The sequence below is a fragment of the Megascapheus bottae genome, chromosome 9 (assembly GCF_031878675.1).
Source record: "Megascapheus bottae isolate mThoBot1 chromosome 9, mThoBot2.hap1, whole genome shotgun sequence".
In the NCBI taxonomy this organism is placed as follows: Eukaryota; Metazoa; Chordata; class Mammalia; order Rodentia; family Geomyidae; genus Megascapheus; species Megascapheus bottae.
The window spans coordinates 42,309,933-42,333,172 of record NC_143517.1 but is presented as its reverse complement, the minus strand read 5'-3'; the positions used below and the strand labels follow the sequence as shown (position 1 = coordinate 42,333,172).

The window sequence follows — 23,240 nt, the reverse complement described above, 5'->3', positions numbered from 1 at the left end:
CCTCCTATGCAAACCCACTTGGGAGGAACTGTCCCTATATAAGTACAACTGGTGTGCAGCATAAGCAGCAGGGTGTGTATGCCAAGAGGAGGTTGTCAAAGTGAGGAGGAGGAAGCAGGGTTAATGTTAAATAGGACAGTTGCAAACAGACAGATTTATTTCAAGATGGAAATGGCAGAAGTGTGTGAAGACAAAGAAGACCAGCAGAGGGCCATTACCACAGTCCACATTGGGGATGACAGGAGTTTAACCGGGGTGGTGGAGGAGGAGGGAGCATTTAAAGCAGAGAGAAGAAAACCTCATGACGTTAGGAATCTATTTTTTTCCTACAAAACAGAAATTTCACATGGCTCCAACAAGCACTGGAGAAAGAAATGGCACAAGTGGTTAGGATGGGGCTGAGCGAAGACGGGTTCCTGATGGCTGATGGTTGTGCTTTGGTCTGGATCACAAGGCAGGAGGTACTGCTGCCTACACAAGGACAATGGACAGCTGCAGTCTGAGCCTGGGGAGACCATCACCTGAGAGTCCAGTAGGAACCCAGAGTGTAAGTCTGAAGCTATGGGTAGGGCAGGAAATAGAGACTCAAAAGTCTTAAATTCCAGAGAGAAGTTAGAGATCCAAGACAAGAATGTGGCCCAACACAGGGAGGCCTAGGATGGGTCTGAAGTGGTACCAGTTTTTTCTGCTCACCCTGGCAATTCAGAGACATATTACATTTGGACTATGAACTTGCAGAGCTAATGTTGCTAGCAGAAGGGCTGGCAATGACTGGACAGTCCAGGCTTTGCACAGGGAAAGCATGATGATCAACAAATTAAGGCAAACAAAGGGCTGGAAGCTGGAGATTTGTACAACATCAAACGGCAACTTCAAGGGAGAAAAAAAAAAAAAACGGAGAGCTGGTCTGCTAAAGGAGTTGGATTACAGAGTTAAGACTCTAAGGCAGAAATTTTCAAGATGTCCAGGGTGAGGCAAAAAAGTCACAGAAACCAAGTAGAGGTGATAAAACATGAGACCATTGGGGGGGGGGGGTGAGGTGACTAATGACAGATTTGAAACCAAGGCAAAACCAATAGTAACTTAAGTAACACATTAAGCCACGGTGAAGCCACAGTGAAGCAACGAAATGTAAGCCAGAAGGAAAGAAAAAGGCAAGATTCACATGTCTTTATGACTAAACATGGACTTCACGCTTCTAAGATTCATGCCAGCCAGAAACTGTCAGGAGCCTTAATTTGACCCAATCTGCAAATGTTCTACTAGCCTGTAATAAATAAACCCACTCATTTCTACCATTATGACTTCTCATAGGTGTCACAGGCCTAAAAAACCATTGCTTGTGTGTTTTTTCTAAGTTTTCTGGAATTTCCATTCTGTGGAACCCTATAAGAGGTAGTGATTTCTGGAGCCTAAAAGCTCTTCCTGCTGTTTGTGGTTCCTTGCCTCTATCATAAAACTTGGACCAGCCATGCTGGCTGCTTCCCTGACTTTTGCAAAGCTGCAAAATCTCTGCGTAGTGGCCAGTGTGATTCTTTGTGCACTTCTGGAGAAGCTCTTCAGCTTCACCTCCAGGTCTAGCTCACTGACCAGATCCTCTGAAGCCCAAATGAATTTATGGTGGAGGAAAGGTGCATATCAGCGATCTGCCCCAATAGGACTTTTTTTTCTTCTTCCCTGATGCTGCTTCCTGCATGTAGGCAAAGGGTTCTATTACTAAGTCATACTCCCAGACCCCAATCAGACATTTGAAGAAGCAAATAGAGACACAGAAAAAGGAATGCTGGGAATGCAGCAGAGGCAGAACAGCAGCCTAGCCTCTATTTCTCTGCATAGGCTTTTATATATGTTTCTGCATTTCACCTTATAATGCCATTGTTTCAACTGTTTCAATATTTTCAAACTTATGGGGACATTTTCCAAATAGACAGATTTTGAATTATTTCTAAAATGAATCCAAGTATGATGGCACAGTTCTATAATTTTAGCATTCAGGAGAGTAGCCTGGGCTATACAGTGAGATTACTACCTCAAAGAAATACATATGAAAGAAACTGAGAATGACATTTTCCAATCTTCTACTTCAAAATGCCACTTTCATCTACACTGTTTCCAAGACTGTTAACTCGTTCATCATGCTAAAAACTATCAAGGGTATACTAGTTAATACCTAGTTTTCTGCATGGCAGAGATCAGGGATTCAAGGCCAAGCAGGGCATAGAAATCCATCCATTTCAATGGCTAAACAGAATGGCCCAAGCCTGTCATCCTAGCTACCCTACCAGGAAAGCACAATGGCTGGGTGCAGTAGCATGCACTTCTCATCTCCAGTAATATAGAAAATATAAGGAGGATTGAAACCCAGGGCAGCGCATGAAATGAGACCCTATCTTGAAAATAACCATGACAAAAAAGGGTTTTGAAAGCATGGCTCAAGTGTCTCACCTAGCATGTACAAGGCCCTGAATCCTAAAATCCCAACACTGGGGGGAAAAAAAGGTAGAGTACTGTCTATATTTAGTTGATTTGTGTAAAGCACCTCTAATAAACAGCATGTGGTAATAATAATGTTATTAATGATTAATAATACAATAATTATTATTATTTTGCCAATCCTGGGGCTTGAACTCCAGACCTGGGTGCTGTCCTTGGACACTTTTTGCTCAAGGCTAGCACTCTACCACTTGAGCCACAAAGCCACTTCTGGCTTTTTCTGAGTACGTGGACTAAGGAATCGAATCCAGGGCTTTGTGCATGCTAGGCGAGCACTTTACCACTAGGCTATACTCCCAGCCAGTGATTATACTTTATGCCTAGAAAAAAAAAAAAGCATTAAAGCTTAGAGGCCATTCCTGAATAATACGGGAAATGCTGAGAGATCCTTTAGAGCCATGTGAATCGAAGCTCTTCTCACTGCTACCTTCGAGGGTGCTCCATTCTCTACAACATCTGAACAGCTACCTTTCTGACTCAATGAGTCCAAACATATTCTGAACTGAGAAACAGAAGAGATGTTTGTACTACATGAGGCAGGGCTGGGGATTCCAGGAAGGTCATTCAGAAGGCAAGTACTACCTGCATTCTCATTGGCATTTTTGCAACGGGTCTAAACTTCTGAATTCATATTTGACAGTCCTACTTTCAGAGAACTTAATATTTTTAAAGTATTTGTGAAATGACTGCCTCATTTGTGGAATACTGCCTTATTTTTGAATATTCTATCAAACTTAAACTGACTTCATAACATAGAGAGCGAGGTTCTATGCTCCCTCTACAAAGAAAATGAGGCCCAGAGAAGTTAAAAGACTTACCCCAGGTCACACAGCAAGTTGGTAGTAGAACGCAATAGAACTCAGATCCCTGGGTCCAGGACTCTTTCCATTATACTAAGCTACCTCCCATATGACACAATGAAACTGGAAAAGAAAATATTTCATGGGCCTGACCTTACTAATTCCACTACTTTACTAGCTCCTATACCTTTCTTTCACAGAATTGTCTCCTCTTGAGGCATTTTACACACAAAAGCATGCTTTTAGCATACATATACTATACTAGTATTTTCACAAAGGACATCTTATGTGGCAAAGGCAAAATATGGAACACAGTTAAATACAGGATCTGGAGTTAAAAGATAGGAGATTGAGCCAGGGAGGGTGGCTTATGCCTGTAATCCTAGCTACTCAGAAGGCTGATATCTGATGATCATGGTTCAAAGCCAGCCTGGCACTAAAGACTTTTATTTCCAATTAACTACTAGAAAACCAGAAGTGGGGCTGTGGCTCCAGGGGTAGGGCAGTAGCCTTGAGCTGAAGAGCGTAGGGACAGTAGCCGGCCCCAGAGTTCAAGCCCTACAACCACCCCACCCCCCCAAAAAAAATTCTGAGCTTGAGCCAGGTGCCAATGGCTCATACCTATAATCTTAGCTACTCAAAAAGCTGAGGATCTGAGGATCATGGTTCAAAGCCAGAACAGGAAGAAAACTTCATGAGACTCATTTCCAATTATCCAGTCAAATGCTGAAAACAGAGCTGTGGTTCAAGTGGTAGAGCGCTTGCCTTAAGCAAAAAAGCTAAGGGATAGTGCTTAGGTTCTGAGTTTAAGCCCTGGTACCAGCACAAGAAGGGAAAAAAAAGGATCTGAGCTTCCTAACCTTGCCACTGGATACTTATACAATCATGCCTCTGACTTACTCATCTATGAGTGAAAAGATAACTGCCTAAATTGCATCAGGAATTGCTGTAAAAATCAAACTGGATAATCTATGTTACGTCCATTAATTGAACAAGTGCTTCATAAAAATGGTGGTGTTGCTATTTTTAAGAAGTGTAGATTTGGCAAAGTCAAAGAACAACTGAAATTATTTGTAGCCACCTAGTAAAAGTTCTTGCAAGGGAAAATGAAGAATTCGTGATACAGTGGGGATACAGAACAGAGGGACTAAAGATTTCCAGTTCTAACGCTGTTACAATGACTCTGAACAAGTGATTCTTCCTCATTGTCCACCATCTTCTATAAACATGCCAAGACTATGTCAAGTCTCTTCCATGTCTAAAACTATGATTACTAAATTCATCTTGTAGTATAAAAATGAGACTCTAAAATTATAGGTCTGCCATAAAGGAAAGACAACAAAACATTTCCTAACCCAACATCCAAACTGTAAAGAAAAATGGCAGGAATTGCTTTTTCTTTTTGGTATACTGGGGATCAAACCCAGAGCCTCATGCACTCTAGGCAAGAGCTCTACCACTGAGCTACATCTATGGCCTAGAAATAAATAGTCTTACAAAAACTACTACTTACTTGCTAGATCTTGGAACGACCATTTCAGCTAGTGTTTCATACTGCTTAATCCAGTCATTATGGTTTAACCTGTAGAGAAGAAACAGTAAGCACCGGAAAAGACAAATAAGCACTATTTCCAGCCACATCCAGGGAGAAGAAAAAAATATGGGACAAATAAGAAATGTAGCTAGGGGCCAGAAGCTTGGCCTAGTGGTAGAGTGCTTGCCTAGCATGCACCAAGACCCAGTTTCGATCCCTCGGTACCACATACATAGAAAAAGCTGGAGGTGGTGCTGTGGCTCAAGTGGTAGAGCTCTAGCTTTGAGAAAGCACAAGGACAGTGCTCAAGCCCTGAGTTCAAACCCCAGGACTGGCAAAAAAAAAAAAAGTTTATCATTGGGTGTGTTGGCTCATGCCTGTAAATCCTAGCTACTCAGGAGGCTGAGATCTGAGATCTGAGGATTGTGGATCAAAGCCAGCCCAGCACTGCAAAACCCTGAGACTATCACCTCCAAGTTATCACTGGAAAATGGGTAGTGGGGCTGTGGCTCAAGGGTAGGGTGGTAGCCTTAAGCTGAAGAGCTCAGGGACAGTGCCCAGGCCCAGAGTTCAATCCCCAGGACTGGCAAAAACAAAAACAAAAAAACCTTCAAGCTTCTAATGAGAATGAATTTCAAACCCATTGAAATAGAAAGTACACATCAGTACTCTCATGGTCATTAACTATTTTAAAAGACACATCCTAGAACTGAACTGGAAAGGAAACAATATGTAGTATACATTCTATTCTAGGGCTGGTAAGTATTACACCTCATTTACCAGAAATAAAACACTGCAACCACCTGTCCACAGGACACTGGTTTCTGAGGGTGTGGGGAGATAACTGTGTTTGAGATGCAAAATAAATAACTGTGTTTGAGTATAAAAATAAAGACTAATATAGTCTTTGTGGACCATAATACAGAATAATTTATTATATAAGGTAAGCTACATGAATCAATTATAAGATGTAGAAATTTTCTAGTTTTAAACAAAATTGAATTAGATAAAAATATGGGCAAATATAATGAGTGATTGTTGTCTTTAATATACTATGTTATCTCTCATCTCTTTTGCTGTCCCTTGGTTATCTCATATTGTCATAGTATTTCCCTTTGTTATCTGATATATTGGATAAATATGTATTTGGTTATTTGAAGTCGGATAGGGAAGGGGGAAAACAAGATGAGGGGTGGGGGTGGGGGCAGGGAAATGGGGACCAAGACATGAGAAAGGGTATCAATGTATATGAAATAATGCACCTTCTATCTAGTGAATATAATGTAACCCTTCTATTAATTACAATAAAAAATATATGAGGGGGAGGGGGGAAGGGAAATGGGGACCATGACATGTGAAAGGGTATCAATGTGTGGGAATTAAGGCACCATTTATCTGGCAAATATCATGTAACCCTTCTATTAATTACAATAAAAAATATATGAAAAAAATATGGGCAAACGTAATTTCCCAACAAGATAATAAAAGCACAGGTATACAGAAATTCCTCATTGATAATCAGTGTTCCAATACAGTAGGGAAGAGTTATATATCTTAAATATGACACTAAATTTTCAGAACCAAACCCTTAGTTTCAAGCCTTTCTCTATGTGCAAAGAAAAATATAAAAGCCCCCATACTATAGCAAAGTGGGGAAATGCTCAATCAGGTAACATTACAGCCATGGGGAATTCCATGGGGGTACATTCCTTTTTTCCAGTATCCTAATCTACATAGATAAACAAGCAGAGCAAAGCAAGGAAATCTCCATGCATTGTCACTCTGAAAAAATTCCAAGTCTTCCATCTCAGCTGGGATTCCCCTAAAGATTCCAATACCAAGACTTCAGTGTAAGAAGTGAAATCAGGCCGGGAGTTTGGCCTAGTGGTTAAAGTGCTTGCCTAGCATGCACGAAGGCCTGGGTTCGATTCCTTGGTACCACATACATAGAAAAAAGCTGGAAGTGGTGCTGAGGCTCAAGTGGTAGAGCTCTAGCCTTGAGAAAGTCCAAGGATAGTGCTCAGGCCCTGAGCTCAAGCCCAGGACTGGCAAAAAAAAAAAAAAAAAAAAAAAGGAAGTGAAATCATTAACAGTGCTACACACAGTTCTAATATTCCTACTATTGTTCAATGACCTCATTTTACCACAAATAGCTATGATCACGTAGTAATTAATATGGAAGGCCTACTCAAAAAGATATTTCAAAGGGTGTTCAGGAGTCAGCAAACTATTCCCATAGCAGAACCTGTTTGGCAAATAGTTTTACTGAAACAAAGCCATATTTCTGTGCTTGTCTGTGGCTGTTTCAGCTCTAACAACAAATTTGACATGGTAGAGCTGAGTAGTTGTGACAGAGTTCAGCTAGCTAACAAAGCAAAAACTGCTATGTGGCCCTTTACAGAGAGGCGGGACGGGAAAATAAGCATCCCTAATCGCACTCATTCTTTGTTTTTTACAGAGCTTAAATCCATCTAACTAATAATAAAGATTTATTTTTATAAAAGCAAATCCAAAGACTTTTCTATTTTAAGAAATCCAAAACCCGAGTCTAAGAAAATACAACAGTAACTTACTATTTAATTTCTTAATGAGTCAACTATACCAATCTCAATTTAAAAGCAATGTCTCCAGGAGCCAGAAGTTTGGCCTGGTGGTAGGGTGCTTGCCTAGCACCAGGGTTTGATTCTTCAGTACCACATACATAGAAAATGCTGGAAATGGTGATGTGGCTCAAGAGGTAGAGCTCTAGCCTTGAGAAAGCCCAAGGACAGCACTCAGGTCCTGAGTTCAAGCCTAGGACTGGCAAAAAAATAAAGTGTGTGTGGGGGGGATAGGAGTTTGGCCTAGTGGTAGACTGCTTACCTAGCATGCACGAAGACCAGGGTTCGATTCCTCAGTACCATATACATAGAAAAGCCAGAAGTGGTGCTGTGGCTCAAGTGGTAGAGCTCTAGCCTTGAGAAAAGCCCAAGGACAATGTGCAGGTATTGAGTTCAGTCCCCAGGACTGGCAAAAAAGTAGTGTTTCCATTACCAGATTATGAACTAAATTCGATTGTATGTACCAGGAGTTAATGTTGGTTGACATATAAATCACAAGTATATTTTACTTTTTACTTTTGTACTAAAACAGAGATTAACACTTTTCTTATAATTTTAACAAATAAAATCTTTTGAAATAGAAAGACATACTTGGGAACTACTACCAGTAATGTGACAAGATACTCTGAATCAAGAACAAAGTCATCCTTCTTCACAATTTCTGCCAGACTTCGAGTTAGCAAACTGCCACTGAAGAGTAAAAAAAAAAAAAAAAAATCATTTGGTAAATAGTTATGCTTTTCTGTAACACATCTTCACTTGTGTTAGACTAATCTTATTTATATATGCTACATATATGCCTCAAGGCAATGATTAACCTTAGTTAACACTAAGCCAAATATACTCCATCTCTGCAACCACAGAGATGGAATTTACCATCAACATTTACCAGAGATGGTCAACATTTAACAAGATTTGCTTTTAGTATCTACTTTTGTGTTTGCTTTATTATAACTCAGCCCTTCTCCTGATTATATATCTTGACTAGGAAAGTGCTATTTATTAGATATCAAAGTCTATTTCACCATAACTATGAAATTATGTCATCTAAGCATATCATTTTGGTTTTCCTCTCCCCAGCTATCATTTGATACCAGACAATTTTCGTCAGCTCTTTCAAACCATTCTCATTTGGTTCTCTAATAATGATGTGACTTGTCCTGTTTACTGCTAGTAATCAGCTTCCTCTCTAGGCTACACAAATACATCTGTAGTTATATAAGAAGATCAGCCAAAACAAGGGCATCCTATTTAATTTAATTTATTTGGAGGTTTTTTGGGGGAAGGAGGGTCAGTCATAGGGCTAGAACTCAGGGCCTGAGTGCTGTCCCTGAGCTCTTGCTCAAAGCTAGTGCTCTACTACTTTGAGCTACAGTGCCACTTCCAGGTATGCTATTTTAATAAAACCTAATGTGAAATACCTACACCTGGAAAACAGAAAAAAATAATTTTTACATTATAAAAAGATCTTTTTAAAATAGAATTCTTAGCAGCAGGGCCAGGAGTTTGGCCTAGTGATAGAGTGCTTGCCTAGCATGCCAGACCCAGGTTCAATTCCTCAGTACCACATACATAGAAAAAGCCGGAAGTGGTGTTGTGGCTCAAGTGGTAGGGCTTCTACCCTTGAAAAAGCCCAAGAACAGTGCTCCAAGAACAGTGCTCAGGCCCTGAATTCAAGCCAGGACTGGCCTCCCACCAAAAAAAAGAGAGAGAATTCTTAGCAGCAGGTAACCTCTATCTAACATTCTAACTGAAACTAATAATTTTAGCTGAGGGGTTCTAGAAGAGAAGTGATAGAAAAGAGATAAAGGATAGGCAAATTAAAATCATAGTAGTCAATGTATATATGTGAACATGAAACTTGGAAATGTAAGGAGATAAATGAGGCTGGGAGAGATGAGGGAGAACTATGAAAGGGGTGCCACTGATCAAGATGCATGGTGAAATGAAACTTTTCTGTACAACCACTTAATGATAATAAAAATAAATAAATAAAAATAAGGCCAGGTGCTGGTGGCTCATACCTGCAATCCTAGCTACTCAGGAGCCTGAAATATAAGGATTGCAGTCTAAAGCCAGCCTATGCACTAAAGTCTAAGAGATTCTTATCTACTTCCAGAAATCTGGAAGTGGCACTGTGGCTAAAGGAGTGGGGCAGTAGCTTTGAGCTGAAGAGCTCAGGGACAATGCCTAGGCCCAGAGTTCAAGTCAATAACCGACCAAAAAAAAAATCTGAACACTAAAAACTTATATTAATAAGCTTTCTTCGCGAAATCAAAACTGCATTTTAGTTACAGAACAGTATAATCTGGAACTTACTAAACCCCAACACTACTTCATCCAGTTTATGCTATTGTATACTTTGTCATATACTTAATATTCATATATCCTTGGATGCTTACGCATTCTTTCGCTCCAAATTCTGAAGATTCCCTTTCAGGTTATTGTATGCAGATGCTCGAGATTTCAGGTCATTATCAATCTGAGTTACTCCCTTCAGAAAAGAAAAGGAAGAAAAATAGACCTAAGTCTGTTTCTACTAACAGCTAAAGCAGATATTAAATTTGAACTTCTAATGCATCTTCTATCTGTTGAATATAATGTAACCCTTCCATTAATCACAATAAAGAATTATTTTAAAAAATTTGAACTTCTACAAAAAACACCAATGCTTTCTGATGTATTTTCTGCAGTTGGTACAGGCGATCAACATAATATAGTGAGAAAAAAGTCAGAAATGCATAAAGTTTAGTGTCTACACAAGTACTATACACATATATACCTACACAAGTTATCTCTTTGGATAGCTAAAATTTTTACTAGATTCCAATTTCCTATCCTACAAGCTCTAAGTTAACCTTAAAATATGTATACATAGTAATAGAATTTGAAAATTGCTTATTGAAAAATTGTTGCTCTAAACCAGGCATTTGTGGCTCACATCTGTAACTGTAGCCACTCAAGTATCTGAGACCAAGGAATGCAGTTTAATGTCAGCCCAAGCAGGAAGGCTCTTGAGACTCTTTTCTCCAATACCTAACTATGGCTCAAGAGCAGTACCCAGGCCACAGGTTCAAGCCTCAGGACTGGCACAAAAACAAAGAAGCTTCATGTAATATTGAAATTAGCCATGTAAGTAAATAAGCTACATAATTTTTGATAATCTATATGTGAAAGTGCTAAACTCTGTAACATTTTTTGTATCTAAAGTTATAGTAGAAATACTTCTGATTTCTTTCTTAAAAAAACTAAAAAGCACTAGATTCTGGTGGCGCACACCTGTAATCCTAGGAATGAGATCTGAAGATCATGACTGGAAGCAAATCTGGGCAGGAAAGTTACTGAGACTCTTCCCTCCAATTAAATACAAGAAAACCAGAAGTGGAGCTGTGGCTCAAAGTGGTAAAGTTCTAGCCTTGAGCCCCATGGTGAACAAGAAAGAAAGAAACAAAAAACTAAACAGTGGCCGGGAGTTTGGCCTATTGGTAGAGTGCTTGCCTAGCGTGTTGTGGCTCAAGGGGTAGAGCCCTAGCCTTGAGAAAATCCAGGGACAGCGCTCAGGCCCTTAGCCCAAGCCTAGGACTGGCAAAAAAAAAACAAAAACAAAAAAGCTAAACAGTGTTTCATAGCTAAATTTATAAAATAAAGCTAGTGTAAATAGATGTGTCCCATTTATCTCAATGTTTGTCTTACCTTGCCAATTATTTCAGAAATATTTTTCAGAGACTGCTTGATTGGATATTTGGCCATATCCCACTGGAATCTTGTTATATAAGTAACCAAGTCAACTAAGGTAAGGGAATAAATTAATTATTGAAAAGAAGCAATAGCATTGTTTAGAATTTCCTTTTGAATAGAGTAATATACTTTAATGCTCAAATTGGCAATGAAAAAAATTAGTAAAGGTGTTTCTGAGCCTGTGATCCTAGCTACTCAAGAGGCTGAGTTCTGAGGACTATAGTTCAAAACAGCCTGGGCACTAAAGTCCCTGAGACTCTTATCTCCAATTAACCACTAGAAAACTGGAAGTGGCGCTGAGGCACCAGGAGGAGGGTGGTAGCCTTGAGCTGAAGAGCTCAGGGACAGCACCCAGAGTTCAAGCCCCACAACTCACACACACATACACACACACACACCAAAAAAAAAAAAAGAAAGAAAGAAAAAGGAAAAAAAAAAGAAAAAGACGGGTGCGGTGGCTCATGCCTGTAATCCTAGCTACTCGGGAGGTTAAGATTTGAAGATCAAGGTTCAAAGCCAGCCAGGGCACAAAAGGACCTGAGACTCTTATCTCCAATTATCCTTGAGAAAACAGGAAGTGGGGCTAGGCTAAAGGTAGGGTGGTAGACTTGACTTGAGCTAAAGAGCTCAGGGACAATGCCCAGGCCCAGGGGTATGGGGTTAGCTGGCCTTGAGCTGAGGAGCTCAGGGACAGCGCCTAGTCTCAAAGTTCAAGCCCCATGACCCACATAAAAAAAAGAAATGAAGGGCTAGGAGTTTAGCATAGTAGTAGAGTGCTTGCCTAGCATGCACAAAGACCCGGGTTCAATTCCTTGGTACCACATACATATAAAAAAGCCAGAAATGGTGCTGTGGCTCAAGTGGTAGAGCTCTAGCCTTGACCCAAGGACAGTGCCCAGGTCCTGAGTTTAAGCCTCAGAAATGGCAAAAAAAAAGAGGGGGGGGGAGAGGGGGAAAGAGGAAGAGAGAGAGAGAGAGAGAGAGAGAGAGAGAGAGAGAGAGAGAGAGAGAGAGAGAGAGAGAGAGAAGAAAAGAAAAGAAAAGAAAAGAAAAGAAAAGAAAAAAATGGGCTGGGAATTTGGCCTACTGATCGAGTGCTTGCCTAGTATGCACAAAGACCTGAGTTTGAATCCTTAGTACCAGATAAATAGAAAAAGCTGGAAGTGGTGCTGTGGCTTAAGTGGTAGAGCTCTAGCCTTCAGAAAGCCCAAGGACAGTTCTCAGGCCCTAAGTTCAAGTCCCAGGACTGGCAAAAAAAAAAAAAAAAAGAAAAGCCATTATTTGGATTTGAAGGGAAAGAACAGTAATTCTGAAATAAAATCAGTGATTTAAATCTAAGTCTCTAGCAGTTAGATGCTGTTAAACAGAGAAGCTAGAGATGATTGAGGGTACATATTTGGACTAATGTGCAAATATATAACTTAGAAACACATATAAAAGCTAGAAACAGAATCTAGACAGAGGGAAAGTTAAACCCTAATACTGCTCTGTGGAAAACCTGATTTCATCTCATAATCTACATTAAAAATAATGTAAGATTATTTTATGTGAAAATATGGTTCAGGGGCAAGCTAGGAATGGTTAGATTATCACCAAACACAGTAATAACAATAACTACTAATGGCTTTCTGTTGTATTTAACATCCTTATATACAGATTATTTTTACATCTTTTATTTTTGTAGCTAAGACATTCACTTTATGCAAGTTAAAAATTATAAAATCATGAAACATTAGCTTACCTCCATTGGCCAACAGATTCTCCTGAACTTTATCTTTACTATCCTCTAATACATCAGCCATGTACTGAGCCACTTTCTTAACCACTCTGGGGAGTAAAAGAGCAAATCATCATTTTCAAGAAAAAGACCTATATTCCATGTTAGACAATGAACACAGAATACAGATGTAAATTTGAATATATATATATGCAGACAGATATATACATATAATCCAATTACACATATTTATAATGTAGAAGAAATGGGTTCTACCTTGTATAACATTTTAAAGATAAAATAACATTTTGTTATATACAAAAATCAAATGAATAATGGTAGTTTTAAATATACATGTAATATGTTTATTACCATAGCAAGGAAGGGGTAGGATGCTAAAGGGAAACCATCAGAATATTACATGAAATAGTTTGTATATTGTATGCCAAGAAACTGTCTAAAGGAGCTGATTGCAAGGGTCAAGGACAGAGGAGGAAGTAGGGAACTAGCTTTTACAAAGGACACCAAGCCTTTACTTAGGATAAAAGGGAGCAGACCAGCAACAGGTATGAACAATTGTGATGAAGAACACAGTCTTGCATTATTTATTCATGAGTAACTATAGAAACTATGCTACAGAAGAAAGCTTAGTGCAAAAATTACCTCAACCTGACCTTGTCAATCCTTTCACTTTGTAAGTAAGATACTGAGGTAAACAATGGATAAGTGATTTATCCAAAGTCACAACAGTTAAAGGTAGAACTCTGAGTAGAAGCATGGAGTCCTGGCTTTGGAGTCCAATGCTATTTTTCCCATCCCATGCCTGCCTATAGGCCTGATGGAATTCAAAATTATACAAGACAAAAATCACTACCTGCACACTGCTTACAATCTAATTGGAGAGATACCCAGATACATAAATGAGTAATTTCAAAGAAATCTGAGGTAAGGGGCGGGGGTGGGGGAAGGGAAATGGGGACCAAGACATGAGAAAGGGTATCAATGTTTGTAAAGTAATGCACCTTCTATCTGGTAAATATAATGTAACCATTCTATTAATTATAATAAAAATGTATGGGAAAATAAAAGAAATCTGAGATAAATGTCAGTTGAGATTATAGACAAAGAAGCACAAAGAGAAAATCAATCATTTCCTGCTGCTACAAACAAGAAAGCCTCATATAGCAGGACAGGAGCAGTGCAAGGAAGGCTAGCAAGAGTGTGTTTTCCCCATACAATCATGGGAAGAAAGTAAACTCTTGCCAAAAGATATCATCTGAGTCAAGATCAGGAGATAGGGAAATGTATGGGCATTCAAAAGATGGTGGAGGTTGAGACTCATGTGGCATGCTGAGGAACAGGACAGCTTATGTTAGAAAGCATGCAAGGCCGACTGCAGATAGCTAGCTAGCCAGCCTCTATGTCAACTCTAGATAAAAATACAGGATGGAAAATATGCCTTGGGAATAAGATGTTCAGTGACTCAGAGGGAAAACCAGAAAACTGGTAAAGTACAAACTGAATCAGAGAGGGCCAGAAAATGATAGAAAGATCAAACTTAAAATGACAATCATAGGCTGAGTGATTCCAAATGAAGTAAAATAACTTTTAAAATAATGATGTAATCCCTAAGTCTTAAATTGGGATTTGTATCCACACAGTCTCCCTATACAGTGCTACAAGAATATCAGTGTCTCAGCATCTCAAAAATCTGCTCCAAACCTGACACAGTGGCTCACGCCTGTAATCCTAGCTACTCAGGGGGCTAAGATCTGAGGATCAAGGTACAAAGCCAGCCGGCTTGAGACTCTTACCTCCAATTAATCACTAGAAAATGGGAAGTGGGGCTGTGGCTCAGGGGTAGAGCTAAAGAGCTCAGGGACAATGCCCAGGCCCAAGGGTAGGGTAGAAGCCTTGAACTGAAGAGCTCAGGGACGGCGCCTAGGCCCAGAGTTCAAGCCCCATGACCCACAAAATAATAATAATAATAATAATAATCTGCTCTAATGCTTGAAGTGTTTAGAAAGCATACACACTATGATTTACTCCATATACCACCTGATGAGGTAGAACATTTAAATCATTAAGCTACCCATGCCTAACCACAGGATTTTCAAATTTCCCATATCACAGAATAAAGACAACCTTGCACAACAGCGTAGATAAGCTAACAAACCACACAAGCAATTTTCTTTTCTTTTCTTTTTTCTTTGCTGGTCCTGGGGCTTGAACTTGGCCTGGGCACTGTCTTTGGGCTTTCTCAAGGCTAGCAACTCTACCATGTGAGCCACAGCACCACTTCTGTGTATGTACCAAGGAATCGAACTCAGAGCTTTGTGCAGGCTAGGCCAACACTCTTACTACTAGACTATACTCCAGGCCCTGCACAGGTAACTTTCAATTCTATTCACCATGCTATCTACATTTGCCCTAAATACTTTTCAGATTATTCTCTAAAATCCCCTAGTAAACTTAAACTATACTCAGAACATTCCACTGAAAAGTTGAAGACCTCCATACAGCCCTAAAGGCATATATAATGCTGATTATTTTCTCAGGAACTTCCTTTTTTTTCTGGCCAGTACTGGGACTTGAACTCAGGGCCTGGGCACTGTCCTAATGCTTTCTCAAGGCTAGCACTCTACCATTTCAGCCACAGTATCATTTCCAGCTTTTTCTGTGTATGTGGTACTGAGGAATAGAACCCAGGGCTTGGTGTGTGCTAGGTGAGCACTCTACCACTCCCAGCCCTAAAATTTCCTTTCTTAAACGACTCTTTGGCTGTCATGACTTGAAAGTATAAAGAATGACACAGATGACATCTCTGAGAAGATAATCACCTCAGGGCTAGTAACTAAAAGCTCTTAACTAAAAGCCTATAATCATGTTGCTATATTGCTCAGTGATAGAGCACATACTTAGCATGTTCAAAGTCCTGGGTTCCATCCGCAGTAATAAATAAATCTTAAAACCTATAAAAATAAAAACACACACATACACACACACACAAAAAAAAAATAAGCTGGGTGCTGGTGACTCTTATCTGTAATCTTAGCTACTCAGGAGGTTAAGAGCTAAGGATGACAGTTCAAAGCCAGCCTGGGCACTAAAGTCCATGAGACTCTTATCTCCAATTAACTACCAGAAAACCGGAATGGTGCTGTGGCTCCAGGAGTAGGGCAGTAGCCTTGAGCTGAACAGCTTAGGGACAGCACCCAGGCCCAGAGTTCACGTCCCATGACCGACCAAAAAAAAAAAAAAAAAAACGGTGTAATGGCTCACACCTGTAATCCTAGCTATTCAGGAGGCTGAGATCTGAGGATTGTGGTTCAAAGCCAGCCCAGGCAGGCACTAAAGATTGTGGGACTCTTATGACTCTTATCTCCAATTAACCTCTACTAGAAGTGGAGCTGAGGCTCAAGAGGTAGGATGTAGCCTTGAGCTGAAGAGCTCAGGGACAGCACGCAGGCCCAGAGTCCAAGCCCCCTGACTGACCAAAAAAAAGAAGAAGAAAAAAGAAAAAAAAATTCAAGAGACTTACTCTTTCTATCAACTAATCTTTGAGTGTATCTTTAATAAGTTTCACTATATTCACAGTAATTCATAAGAATCTGCTCCAGTTTAATTCATAGAATTATATAACCCGAAAAGTAATTTGTTATATTTTCTTCATTCTTTTCTATTGGCCAAATACCTACACATATTTGATGATTTTTAATAATCACTTGACTAATAAAACTGTCTCCTACAAGGCCTCCTTGTCTCCACTATTAAAGGCCATCAATGTAACATTTTAAATCTGTTTGCTTTTTCACTCCATCTTATATTAAAAGACCTCTCTCTCCTCTCTCTCCTCTCTCTCCCTCTCCCTCTCCCTCCCCCTCCCCCTCCCCCTCCCCTCTCTCTCTCTCTCTCTCTCTCTCTCTCTCTCTCTCTCTCTCTGCAATCCTGATGTCAGCTGTTTCTGCCAGATCAGTTGCTTTGTGGCTCTATACATTCAGGTGTTTTTAATATCATACGCAGTTAAACTGCACAGGTTTCAAAAACCCTTCCCTGTATTCAAGACTATTTTTTTTAAAACTTCAAGCAAATATACATTTCTAAGATCCTCCAAAACTCTGAATTTTATAAATCATACTTATTTGCCTAGGTTGTAAGCACTTTAAAGCTCTGTATTCCTAAAGTCAATGAGATTCTAGACTGAGACCACTCATTAATCAAACTTCACAATTTTATACCTATACACAGCACAAATGAATTTCAAAAGCGACAAAACACAGCTAAAAAAAACCCTGCTAACTGAATTTTCACGACAAAACCATAACCATCTTTAAACAAATGGAATGGATCAAAGATAATACTGTTAGAATGACAATGCTTCCTTATTGGTCCACAGACAACACAATCCGCATAAAATTCTAGGTCATTTCCTTGTATAAATTTGACATTGTGTTCACAAGTAAATGCAAAGACTCCACAGTGGCCAAGTAATCAGTTGAAGAAATAAAGAGGATGGAGAACTCACACTTTGATTCTAAAACCTACAAAAAACCCACAGTAATCAAGAGTAGGGAAGCCTGTTGGTGGCTGCTAGCTGACACCTGTAATCCTAGCTACTCAGGAGGCTGAGATCTGGGGATCATGGTTGAAAGCCAGCTCAGAAAGTCCATGAGATTCTTACTTCAAATTAACCACCAGGAAAGCCAGAAGTAGAGCCATGGTTCAAAGTTGTATAGTACTGCACCTAAGTGAAAGAATTCAGGGACAGAGCCCAGGCCCTGAGTTCAAGTCACATGATCAACATCAACAAAAGAAAATGAGATAATGTCAAGGCAAAAGTATAAAAATACAAATAAATGAAACAGAACTATAAGTATAAAAATACAGTATCACATTATTTCTGATTTTCAGCAGAGGTATTCAGTGATGAAATCACATCACAGAGTGCTGGGATAACTAGATACCCAAAAGCCAAAGAATGAAGTTGGGCCAGATGTAGTGGCACACACCTATAATCCCAGCACTTGGAAGTGTAAATCAAATATACAATGAGATACTACTTCATGCACATTAGCCTGGCAATAATAAAAAACACAGATGGAGCTGGGAGTGGGCCTAGTAGTAGAGTGCTCGCCTAGTATTCATGAAACCCTAGGTTCAATTACTCCCTGGAAAAAAAGCTGGAAGTGGTACCGTGGCTCAAGTGGCAGAGCATTAGCCTTGAGCAAAAAGTATCCAAGGACAGTGCCCAGGCCTTGAGTACAAGTCCCAGGACTGGAAAAACAAAACAAAACAAAAACATATAAACAAACAAAAACCACAAACAGTAACTAAGTGCTGGAAAGAAGTAGAAGAATAGCCAGGCATGGAGGCTCACCCCCATAATCCTAACTACTCAGGAGGCTGAGATCTGAGGATGGCAGTTCAAAGCCAGTCCCCGGCACTAAAGTCCATGAGACTCTAATCTCCAACTAACTACTAGAAAAAGGAAGTGGGACTGTGGCTCAAGAGGTAGAGCAGTAGCTTTAAGCTGAAGAGCTCAGGGATAGCATCCAGGCCCAGAGTTCCAAGCCCCATGACCCCAAAAAAGATGAAGTAGAAAAGTTAGAATCCTTAAACACTAGTGGTGAAAATATTTAGTAGTGTAGCCATTTTGAAGAACAGTCTTGCAGTTCTTCAAAGGAATCCAATGACTCAGAAATTCTATTCTCAGATACATATTAAAGAGAAAGAAATCTTTAGAAGCAGGGTGGGAGTGTGGCCTATTGGTAGAGTGCTTGCCGAGCATGCACAAAACCCTGGGTTCTAGTCCTCTATACCACATACATAGAAAAAGCCAGAAGAGGGGCTGTGGCTCCACAGGTAGAGCACTAGCCTTGAGAAAGCTCAAGGACAGTGCACAGGCCCTGAGTTCAAGCCCCAAGATTGACCAAAAAAGGAAAGAAAGAAACAAACAAACAAAGGAAAAAAATGGGCTGGGAGTTTGGCCTAGTGGTAGAGTGCTTGTGTAGCATGAACAAAGACCTGAGTTCAATTCCTCAGTACCACATACATAGGGGGGGGGGGGAGGGAAGCTGGAAGTGGTGCTGTGGCTAAAGTGGTAGAGCTCTAGCCTTGAGAAAGCCCAAGGACAGTGCTCAGGCCCTGAGTTCAAGGCCCAGGACTGGCAAAAAATAAAAATATAAGTACCTTAGAACCACACACACACACACACACACACACACACACACACACACCACCTATACAATGATATAGTGTTCATAGGAGCATTATTCATATAAGTCAAAGAGTAAAAGTAAATACTATGTCCATCAACTGATGAGTGGATTCATAAATGTGATATATCTAGGCAATGTATTGTTACTTGGTAATAACTAAATATAACAAAATTTTGTTTGGTAGTGTTAAAAAAATGAAGCATTGTAGTACAGTACTGTAATCCCAGCATTCAGCACCTGGGAGGCTAAAGCAGTAGTATGGAGAGTTTAAGGCCAGCCTGGCTTATGTGGTGAGATCATGTCCAGAAAAAGAAAGGGAAAAGATGTTGGTGTACATCATAGATGAAATTTGAAAATAGTATGTACTAAGTGAAAGAACCAATCACAAGAGACCATATGTATTGTCTCCACTTATATGAAAGAGGCAGCAGGATAGGCGAATCTGTAGTGTCAGGAAGTGGGTTAGTGGGTGTTGAGGGATAAGTGCCCACTAATCAGAACAGAAACAATTTCTGAAAGGAGGATTGGTTCAAATGTTGTAAAATTAAAGTTTTGATTTCACATTGCTGTGAATATATTAAAAATAACTGAATAGCCAAGTGCCAGTGGCTCACACCTATAACCCTAGCTACTTAATAGGCTGAGATCTGAGAATTGAAGTTCAAAGCCAGCTCGGGCAAGAAAGCCCTGAGGCTCTTGTCTTTAATCACCACAAAAGCTGAAAGTATGTATAGCTGTTACTCAAGTGGCTTTGAGCAGAAAAATTTCAAAGACGTATCTCAGGCTCTAAGTTCAAGCCCAGGACTGGCATCAAAAATACAAAAGATATTAAAAAGAATACTATTTTCACCCTTCACACAGGTAGATTTCAGTATATATAAAATGTACCTTAATAAATCTGCCTTACAAAGAGAATAGTCAACATTTTCTAAAACCATTCCAATAAGCAGAGTATAATAAACCCAATAATGCTCAAGTAGCCTGATAATAGTGTCTCATTTTGCTCTACTCCAGGTATATAATTACCCTTCTACAAATGCATCCAGCTTAGCCAGTTCATCCGACAAGCCAACCAAGACATCCAGAGTGCCAACCTAGAAGGGAAATAGAGACATTAATTAATTTCCATCTCTTTCCCTTTCTCTCCTTGCTCTCTATCTCTGAGACAAGATCTAATTATGTAGTCCAGGCTGTCTTTAACCTCAAGTCCTTCTCAACTTCACATCTTCAGGGTTGGGATGATAATTACCTGTCAACATGTCTGGTTCCTTTTATTAATTTATTTGAAAACAAGATGATACGCCTTCAGTTGAAATGTCCACAAATTGAACATTCTCCACATTTACTTCCTAAAGTGTAAGTGTAGTAAAAGATGTTTGCTAAATATTTCTATTTATATGTATGAAGTAAATCTGTATAAGTATCAGGACTTCTCAAAGTGAGTCTGTGTTTGTACTGTCCAGTGATAATGGGTCATTGGAAACCCTGCTTTACAACTTGGGCTCTTGAGTAGAGGTCTATGAATATAAATCAGAGAGTCTTCAGCTCAACTGTGTGCAAATTATCATGTTTTGGAGAAAAATTCTGTCCCAAAAGAATTCATGAGCCCAGGCATGGTGGCTCACGCCTGTAATCCTAGCTACTCAGGAGGCTGAGATCTGAGGATTATGGCTCAAAGCCAGCCTGGGCACTAAAGTCCATGAGACTCATCTCCACTTAACCACTAGAAAAGCATGAAGTGGCACTGGGGCTCAGGAGTTGCAGTGCTAGCTTTGAGCTAAAGAGCTCAGAGACAATGCCCAGGCCCAGACTGACCAAAAAAAAAAATCATGATGCCAAATTATACTAAAAAGTATGTACTTTTAGGTGTTCTTTAAGTATTTGGATTTAGATTAGGAGCTAGAAGAATGGCTTGGTGGTGGTGCCTCACAAATGCAAAGCCCTGAATTCAAATTCTCATAGTCTCCCTAAAAGGGCTGCTAGATTACTAATCTTGTTAAAGAGATTAACTGGGTTAAATGATAAGGTTAGATTTGTCAAGTATGAGATGGAGCTCACTCATTCAAAGTATTAGTAAATGAATTTAATAACAAAAGTTGTCACAGTAATATTCCTACCATTTTCACTTCTGAAAAATCCTATTTCGCAAGGATATTTATTTTCATAGTTTCTCATTATAATTTAGAAAGGCACATGAAAAGTTTAAGGAAAAAAGATACTTCAGCCAGGCACGGTGGCTCATGCCTGTAATCCTAGCTACTCAGGAGGCTGAGATCTGAGGATCTCGATTCAAAACCAGCCCAGGCACTAAAGTCTGTGAAACTCTTATCGCCAATTAACCACCAGAAAATAGGAAGTGGGGCTGTGGCTCAAGGGGTAGGTTGGTAGCTTTGAACTGAAGAGCTCAGGGACAGCACCCAGGCCCAGAGTTCAAGCCCTAGGACCTAAAAAAAAAAAAAAAAAAAGGTACTTCACTTGGTAGTTTACTTATAGCTTCTCATCCAACAAGAATATATTTTAAAGTATGTCAATGGTGAGCACTGAGCAGTTTTTTCTCTGAAGGAACCTGGGAAGTCACTTCTGACAAAAGAGAACTGCTCCCTCCCACCAATAGCAAAATCACAGGCTTTCATACATTGCAGCTTCACCTTTAAATCAGGAATGTTGAACTTGGAAGTGACAGCAAGATTATTGTTCTTTGTAGTTGCAGCATGCAGTTTCTCCCATGTTTGCTGACAAGTTTTCTCCCCAGGGGCAGAGATAAGCCAGAACTCAGTCATGTTTCCTACCAGGTACTTCTTAGGAAATGGAGAGAGGCTAGAATGTAAAAGAAACAAAGCAACACATTTAATATAATTTGGTTCTACTGTTTCAGAGTCATAGGACATGTGCTAAAGTATAACCTGCTTTATTTTGGATCTAACCAAAGCCCAACCAAAGCTGCACCTGTACTAGCCCTTACTGATGAAAGTTATTTTCTCAAGCTAAAGAACTGTAATTTCCCAAGTGGCTCACAAGCTAAGCACAGACTTGCCCCCAACACAGTCCTTAGTCTGGCCAGAGGACAGTGCAGCTGTACCGGCCTATACAAGGATGGAAGATGCTCAAACACAAAATCCTAAGGAGGTCATTCAAAATAAACTGTGACTAAAAAACGAAAGTAAAAAAGAGGGCCGGGAGTTTGGCCTAGTGGTAGAGTGCTTGCCTAGCATACACAAAGACCCTGGTTCGATTCCTTGGTACCACATATACAGAAAAAGCCAGAAGTGGTAGTGTGTCCCAAGTGGTAGAGCTCTAGCCTTGAGAAAGTCCAAGGACAGAGTTCAAGTCCCAGGACTGGCAAAGAAAAAAAAAGTAAATGTAAAAGTAAAAAAGATAAAGCTAAAATCTTATTAGCCTACTGAAGTACTTCAAACATTAAAATGTTAATCTCTGAGGTATTTTACATCATAAACTCTATATTAAAAAACCTATATTCATTTTCTTTATTTAACCTACTTTTTACAATTACCCATAGTGATCCATGAAGATATAATTTATCCATTTCAATTATTACATGGAATCTTTCTATATGAACTACAATTACCTTTTAGCCTTCTGGGAGCACTGTTAAGTTTTTTTTTTTTCAAAACAATTCTGTAGTGAATAACTTTGTACATTAAAACATACATGGTACATTATATACAGTGTCATATACTTATAAAAGGCACAAAAACATGCACAGAAGACTAAAAACTTTACTTCTCTGATTAAGCCACATATCTAATTCCTTATTTCATTGTTTATTTCAGAAATGGGGTCTTGCTTTATTTCAGTCTGGACTACAATCCTCTTACTTGTGTTTCCTTGCATTGCTGGGAATAACAGGTGCCAGCCACCATACTTAGCCATTGAGATAGCGTTAGCTTCTTTTTGTCCAAGCTGACTCCAAACCAAGAACCCTAATCTCTCATCTCTCTCTCCCAAGTAGGTAAGAGTAAGCTTGAGCCATAAAACCCAGCTAAGGTTTTGTTTTTTGACAGAAATTCTTTTTGTTTTTATTTTGTTTTCACAGTGCTAGGGATCAGACTTGATGCCTCATGCACATACTAGGCAAGCACTATACTAATGAGTCAAATCCCCAGACTTTACGAAATACAA

At 39.6% G+C, this 23,240-nt stretch overlaps 1 protein-coding gene across 3 annotated transcripts in view; it reads right to left on the bottom strand.

Annotated features, from left to right (window-relative positions):
- The window catches only part of Atp6v1c1 (ATPase H+ transporting V1 subunit C1), a 68,982-nt gene that overhangs the window by 35,320 nt on the left and 10,422 nt on the right, over window positions 1-23,240 (bottom strand). For all 3 annotated transcript variants that reach the window (XM_090339177.1, XM_090339179.1, XM_090339180.1), the window contains exons 2-8: window positions 21,749-21,917; window positions 20,127-20,194; window positions 12,907-12,992; window positions 11,121-11,215; window positions 9,830-9,921; window positions 8,019-8,117; window positions 4,807-4,875 (exon numbers count right to left, since the gene is read on the bottom strand). In XM_090339177.1, coding sequence (XP_090195303.1) covers window positions 4,807-4,875; window positions 8,019-8,117; window positions 9,830-9,921; window positions 11,121-11,215; window positions 12,907-12,992; window positions 20,127-20,194; window positions 21,749-21,880 — 641 coding nt within the window. In that variant the 5' untranslated portion in view covers window positions 21,881-21,917. The remainder of the gene's footprint in view (window positions 1-4,806; window positions 4,876-8,018; window positions 8,118-9,829; window positions 9,922-11,120; window positions 11,216-12,906; window positions 12,993-20,126; window positions 20,195-21,748; window positions 21,918-23,240) is intronic.